The sequence below is a fragment of the Nicotiana tabacum genome, chromosome 10, assembly GCF_000715075.1.
Source record: "Nicotiana tabacum cultivar K326 chromosome 10, ASM71507v2, whole genome shotgun sequence".
NCBI classification, from domain to species: Eukaryota; Viridiplantae; Streptophyta; class Magnoliopsida; order Solanales; family Solanaceae; genus Nicotiana; species Nicotiana tabacum.
The window spans coordinates 29785122-29792601 of record NC_134089.1 but is presented as its reverse complement, the minus strand read 5'-3'; the positions used below and the strand labels follow the sequence as shown (position 1 = coordinate 29792601).

Below are 7480 nucleotides of genomic sequence, written 5' to 3'. Positions count from 1 at the left end.
TTTCGAGTGTTTGAACACGAAACCTCGCATTAGAAATTTCTTTTCTTGTAAAATCTCTAAAGTAGCATAACGTGCGCTTGAGAGAATCTCTGAGTACAACAACAACCCAATAAAATTTCACAGTTGCATTATTTGGAGAGGGTAGTGTGTACGCAAACCTTATCCCTACTCCGATGGAATAGAGAGGTTGTTTTCGATAGACCCTCGGCTCAAGAAAACGAAAAAGAGGAAAAGAGAGACAATATATCAATACCATCAACAGAAGCCATAGGAATAATAACAGCATCATAAGAACCAGAAAATAGATGAAACGCAATAACAATAACCAGTAAAGAAGGCCCAATGCTATAAAAAATAGAAGAATAGTGTGAACACAACATAAACAGCTGGCAGTGTAAGACAAACCCCAATCAGACTAGGCTCTCACCAGGTACGAAGTAGAAAAATGTTCAACTACCTCCTAACCTACCACTCTAACGTTCGATCTCCCCACCTTCCTATTTTATAATCATTAGTCTTTTCAAGTCTTAGAAGTAACATTTTATTTTGGCGCCAGGCATACAAAAATAAAATATAAGAAGAAATAAAAAAGAAAATAGTAAAAGTAGGAACCTTCAACCACTCCCTCATATTTTGAGACTTATGCTTATTATAAGAGTATTCGGCCAATATGGAAACATATAATTAGAAAATTGTATTCTCAAAGAGGAAACATCAAATCATTTACTTGGTTTCCGAAGGCCCTTCACTGATTTTTCCTTCTATAAAAGAAGACCACAGTGATCAAGAGAGAACCACCACTGAAAATTCCTTAACATAGTAAATTAGCAAAGAATTGAGAACCAAAGTTGTGATATGGCACAAGTGAAGTTGCTAGGTTTTTGGTATAGTCCATTTACTCACAGAGTTAAGTGGGCTCTAAAGGTAAAGGGCGTGAAATATGAATACATAGAAGAAGATCGAGCTAACAAGAGCTCTCTACTTCTTCAATCCAATCCTATTCATAAAAAAGTCCCTGTTCTCATTCACAATGGAAAACCCATTGTTGAGTCTATGGTCATTCTTGAATACATTGATGAGACATTTGGAGGTCCTTCCATTTTGCCTAAAGACCCTTATGATCGAGCTTTAGCTCGTTTCTGGGCTAAGTTCCTTGACGACAAGGTAAATTCTTATCTGCATAATTTAATAAACTTTTAATTGAGACTAAATTAATTTTGAACGTTTTATTCCATAAATGATGGTTTAGTCATGTCATGTGTCAATGTTCAGATCTACATATCCGTAAGTTTGAAACTATTATAGTGGAGGTGTTAAAAGGGCACAAGATAGACTTAAAATCGTACGGGAAGAAGTTGCTTCAAAATACCTACAATATGGCATAATAAAACACAAGATCTCTATATAAGTTGTATCAATTAGTTGAGAATATATTTTAGTGATGTTCGTACGTTTACTTGGGTCTTATATTTTCTAGAAATTTTTTATTCGTATCATTTCTATATGTCGGTAAAAAATATAAAGAGCTTGGAATACTTTTCATAATTTTGTATAGCAGTAGTGCGGATTTAAATGGAGCCGACTCTAACTTACTTGTGATTGAGACATAGTATTATCGTTGTTGTTGTTAAGTTAAGAGCGTTTTGCAGGTGACTGCAGTACCGAATATTTTCCGTCGCAAAGGGGAGGAGCAAGAGAAAGCTAAAGAGGAAGTACGTGAGATGTTTAAAGTTCTTGACAATGAGCTCAAGGATAAGAAGTTTTTTGTGGGTGACAAATTTGGGTTTGCTGATATTGCTGCAAATTTGGTAGCATTTTGGCTAGGAGTTTTTCAAGAAACCTCTGGAGTTGTTTTAGTGACAAGTGAAAAATTTCCAAATTTTTGTAAGTGGAGAGGTGAGTACATTAACTGCAGCCAAATCAAGGAATCTCTACCTCCTCGAGATGAGTTGCTTGCTTTTTACCGAGCTCTTTCTCAAGCTGCATCAGCTTCTGCGTCCGCTCCCAAATGAATACATTCTCAATATCCATCTTATGAAGTTTCGAGATTTTGTGTCAAAATAAAATTGCGATACGTATGCAAAAAAAATTTAAATATATGTTTATATAAGATTAAGCTTCTTCAACATTAATGACTCTAGATTCTGCATTCTCTTGATCCTAATAAAACTACTTGTTAGATAAAGCTAGCTTAGTCCCAACTAGTTACATACAGGAAGTGTCTCGAGTTACTGTTTTAATTTGTTTGTTGGTCCGTTATTATACAATAATGTGACGATCCGGCCAGTCGTCTCATGAGTTTCCGCTCCGTTTCCTCTATTTCTGTTTTATTATGCTTCATTATCCGTGTTTTATGTGAACGAATTGAGTAGTTTGCGTTCAGAGTAGATTTGGTAAGAAATGAGACACTTAGTCTCTTTTAAGAAGATTTAAGTTGGAAAAGTCAACCGGATATTGACTTATGAGTTAGAGGAGGCTCGGATGTGAGTTTCGATGGTTCGTTTAGCTTCGGGAGGTGATTTATGACTTAGGAGTGTGATCGGAATTGGTTTTGGAGGTCCGGCGTAGAATTAGGCTTGAATTGACGAAGTTAGTATTTTGGCGATTTCCGGTTGGTATGTGAGATTTTGATCCGAGAGTCGGAATAGAATTCCGAAAGTTGCAGTAGCTTCATGGTGTCATTTGGGATGTGCGTGCAAAATTACAGGGCATTCAGACGTTGGTTGGTTGGGTTTTTGATCGAAAACGTATTTCGGAAGATTTCTCAAAAACTAAGCTTGAATTCGACGTGTTTCGGGTAATTTGATGTTGTTTGAGGAGCTTTGATTATTGGAACAAGTTTGAATAAGGTTGGGTCATGTTGGTGCTTTTGGTTGAGGTCCCGGGGGCCTCGGGGTGAATTCGGATGGTTAACGGGAAGATTTTTGGACTTAAGAGATCTCAGAAGTTGCTGCTTCTGGTATTTTCGCACCTGCGGATTGGGGACCGCAGGTGCGGTGACGCACATGCGGGAAAAGAGCCGTAGAAGCGGTTTGGGAAGGATAGCCAGGGACCGCTGTTGCGCCCCCTTTTTTCTCGCGAAATCGGGTTTATGACATTCGAGAGGACAACTCGTTCCCTTTTGGGAATTGAGTTTGGATTGAAGAGTCACCACCTAATGATTAAAGTGCATTAGGACACTAAGAAGGATTTTGATTTAGAAAACTAGAGATTGGGTAAGGGCTAGAAATTATCTCGAGGGGAAGGTGTTAGGCACCCCTCGAGATCTACTAGTGTGGTTCCCGGCCATGCTACAATTGTGACTTTAAGTGCGAACAACAAATAGACACGTAAGGGTTTCCAATACAAAGAGGGTTTTCACATAATGGTTGCAAGTAGTTGAAGTTGAGAGAAAATAGAGAAAAGCTGAAGTTGAAGTAGTTAAAAAAGTTCTGAAAATAAAGCAAACAAGTAACAAAAAGAAGGGGGTCCTAGGTTTACAAATAATATGGATCACATCAATGCAATACCCGGTAATCACTCCTCAGAAGAGGGGTTACACGTGGTATTAACGCACGGGTCATCATATCCATATCTACCCTTTCCCACCCTGTTAAGGTATTAAACAGAATGGTTTCGTTACTTATTGCATGCTATTACCCGCCCCGATGCTATCCGTCCCGGAGGCATTTGGGACTACTAGTCCTAAAGGGAAGCGAGATTTGGGTTTTGGGTTTAAAAGGACAAAATCTAAGGCGACAATCAAAAACACGTAGAGCAGGTATGGGGAAACATATATCAGTTAAAGGCTCAAACAGGCCTCCTCAACTTAAATACAAATTGTTTAGCATGCCTTGCACGTACTGATTATGGTCTAATTAAACTAAAAAGGGTGAGGCAGATTGATTTATTACATACTTCAGATAAGAAATCTGAATCACACCTGCCTGCTAGTTGTAATTAACGAAGTCTGATTCAGCTAGCTAATTTACCTTATGTCTTGCTTAGGTGAAACCTATAGGCATGATATCTATTAATGCAGAAGTATACTGATTCTAGAGAGAAAGACTTATTAGTTACAGAAAACATAAGTTCTGCAAATATTAAGCAATGCTACTTCTGATTTTTAGACTTATAAGCGAGATAGACGATTCAGATTTGGTTGATTACTCCTATAGGCATGCTCGTTATTGATTTTTAAACGTTTATAGAAGTGCAGAAGTCCTATAGGCATGGTATGCTGATTGTTATTTAAACCTATAAACCGTTTTCCTAGTGATAGATGCATATGCAGAATTTAAGAAGTCCTATAGGCATGTTATCTATATGATATGCAGCGTTTGGGAATGCAGAACCTATAGACATGTTTTCTATATAAAATGCAGATCCTATAGACATGGTTTCTACGTGAAAATGCAGATCCTATAGACATAGAATCTATATGAAATGCAGAAACCTATAGACATGATTTCTATGAAATGCAGAAGTGCAAAAACCTATAGACATGATTTTTACATATGAAATGCAGAAGCGACAGCTGTAAGCGGGACATGAGTGCAGAAATATAACAACTCCCTATGAACATGATATCTACCTCTTTTGCATGCATGATTGACCCTCCCCTTTTCACTAAAAACCCCATAAGTTATTACAAATTATTACAGCCCGAGAAAATGAATAAAAATTACATCAGAAACTCAAAATTCCAACCAATGAGAGCCTGATTCAGACTTCTGTCTGAAGCATGAAGTAAACCAACTCCGAAGATCAAATTTCCAAAGCCTTTCTCTTATTTGGGATGTGTCAGAGTTTCCTAAGAGTCTCAAGTGGACTCCGGGCAGTGCTTACACCCAAATATATTGCAGAATTGAGTTATAGTGCAGTGTGGAAGGGCCAACCCTCGAATGTCCAAGTTCAGAGGGAACTCAAGGTCCCAAAGCAAGGCTCAAAGGAAGGGGAAGAACTTAGAATCTAAGAGGGAGTGTAAGTGCAAAGAGGGGATTCTGGGGGAAAGCCAAGACAAGCTAGTAGTCATACCTAGCAATTGGAGTGCCGGCACACCCCAACCAGCATGTTAGCCACATTGTTTGGGAGTTAGGATCCCCTAAGGGATCAAGTCCAGACATGAGCAACAACTTGGATGTTGCCATGTTCTAAACTTCAACTCAAACACATAGAAGGGGACAAAGGCGCAGGGATTCACAGTAGAAACATATGCTAATTAACGTTAAACACAGGCAGTAAAGCAGACAGGTGTGTCGAAGCTGTAAAATAAACACATTGGGATGAGGCTGAAAATCTAACTAGAGCATACCAGTTTCAGGGAAACAAGAAAAGAAAGCAGTAGTCTTGTGAAGCCAAAGTGCAAGCAAATAGTCAGAATGCTATGATTAGAGAACTATGATACTTGAGTAATATAAAAGTGTTAAATTGAGAGTGTGTTGGTGAGAAAGGAGTCGTGCCCCTTTTATATTGTAGAAGGCAAGCAGAATAAGGTAGGAGAATAGTTTGAAAATCAATTACAAAAGGTTTCCCCCTAATTAAGGGATTCTGATTTCAAACGGGCAAAACTAATTAAAGAAAGGGATTCATCAAACACTTTTTCAAAGCAGCATAAAAGGGGTAAATACATAAAGGTCTATTTAAGGATAGGGTCTTGACAGCACATGGTTTGTGCAAATAAGGAAAGGAAATCACTTAACAGCCAAGAAAATCGAAAATTGAAGATTTTGTATGAATGAACCAAGTCAGAAAGATGGGAAAGATTTCAACTTAACGAAAATCAGTACCAATCAATTAGACTTATTAAAAGGAATTATGAATCAATCACAAGTTGGAAAACCATTCTGAAGAAAGATTCCTCATATATAAAAGCATACATACACGTTAAACATGAAGAAATTTACCATGCTATTTAGAAGAGTCTAGTGTAGGAGAATCAGAATTGTGTGCAAACAAAAGAAGTTCACACTTAGTTCATAGATTTAGAAATTAGTCTAAAAGAGTCAAGGGTTCCAAAATAGAACACTAGTCCAAACACAAGATCAAAACTCGCCAAAACCCCTAAATTCTAGGGTTTCCCGACTCGAATCAGACATAGAGATGAGGAGGCAAATAATTGAAACAGGCTCAGAGGTCTCTTTCAGAGACTTATGAGAAAACAAACATATACAATAGCAAGTTTGAAGCGACAGAGTGAAGAAACTGATTCGAAGCATAGTGAGAGTAGAGGGAATATATTTAAGAAAAACCTTTTAAAAGGGACTTAAACAGGGTTCAGAAGAGAAAAGAGATAGTATAGCATTTAAGAAAACAGTAGAAGAAACATGTTTAAAGGGAACTCAAACAAAGGTCCAGTAAAAGGCAAACAAAGAACTTAAGAACTCAGTAGGAAATACATACAGTAGGAGAATACAAAATACTAGAAAAGTATATCAACAAGACATATAGGAAAACACAGCAGGATGAACATGCGAGCATGGTATAGAAACACAGTAGAGAGACAAGGCATAGAAGAATATATATAGTAGAAAAAAACATAAGAAAGCAATAGAAGCACATGCGTGACAAATACACACAAAGAAAAGGAACAGAAAAGTCGGAGAAACATTTTGAACTTTTCAGAAACCCTAAATCGAGGAGAAGTAATTTTTAAAAGAAAAATTGGGGAAAACGTTTAAGAATTCAAGTAGAGCACAGATATAGAACCGATTTAAGAAAATAATCAGAGAAAACCTCGAATAGCTAGGATTTCAGAGGAACCCTAAAGCGAGAAAGGCTTGGAAAAGGTCCGATCTGAGTCGGATAAGTCAGACATAGGCTCTAAATGCTTGGATACGCCGGAGCAAGGTCGGAGGGGCCATAGAACCTTTAATCGAAGAAGATATGAATGGACACCATCGAGGTTAGACCTCGAAACTTCGAACACCAAGCGTTTAAGAGCGGAGGGAGGTAAGTATAAGTCATCCATGACCTGAGAGGCCATAGATTCTAGTGAGATTGAGGTTGAAAATGGTAGAAGACGATTAGGATTTCAAGAACCTTCGAGAGAGCATGAGAGAAGGAGGGTATTCAGAGGCGGCTGATAGAAAGAAAATGAGGTAGGGTTAGGGGTGTGGGCGGATTAAAAAAGGAAAGGAGAATTCGTGGCCGTTGATCAAAATGATCAACGACCTGGATTAAAAAGAGAGCCGGGCGGGTTGGATGAATGGGTCAAGGGTTGAGTTAGATAGAAATTGGGCCAGTCCATTTGGGATTCAAAATTGGTTCAATTATGGGGGATCAATTTGGGCTATAATTGAAATGAAATAGGGCTAGATTTTAAATAGCAAGTTTTTCCCCTTTTATTTTATAAAAATAGTAAAAATGACTTCTGAAAATAAATTAAAGTACTGAGTCAATTAATAATATATAAATATTAATTTAAAAATATTGGAACCTATTTCATAATTATAAAATGCTATTAATCTTAAAATAGGCTAAAATTGCAATTTAGCTTTTA

The 7480-nt window shown here is 37.6% G+C and overlaps 1 protein-coding gene across 1 annotated transcript; it reads left to right on the top strand.

The window, feature by feature from the left end:
• The first annotated feature begins 703 nt into the window (after nucleotides 1-703).
• On the top strand, nucleotides 704-2284 carry LOC107825577 (putative glutathione S-transferase). The gene is made up of 2 exons (XM_016652448.2): nucleotides 704-1164; nucleotides 1650-2284. The coding sequence occupies exons 1-2, from the start codon at nucleotides 856-858 to the stop codon at nucleotides 2010-2012; spliced, it is 672 nt and encodes a 223-aa protein (XP_016507934.1). The 5' UTR covers nucleotides 704-855; the 3' UTR covers nucleotides 2013-2284.
• The last annotated feature ends 5196 nt before the right edge of the window (nucleotides 2285-7480 follow it).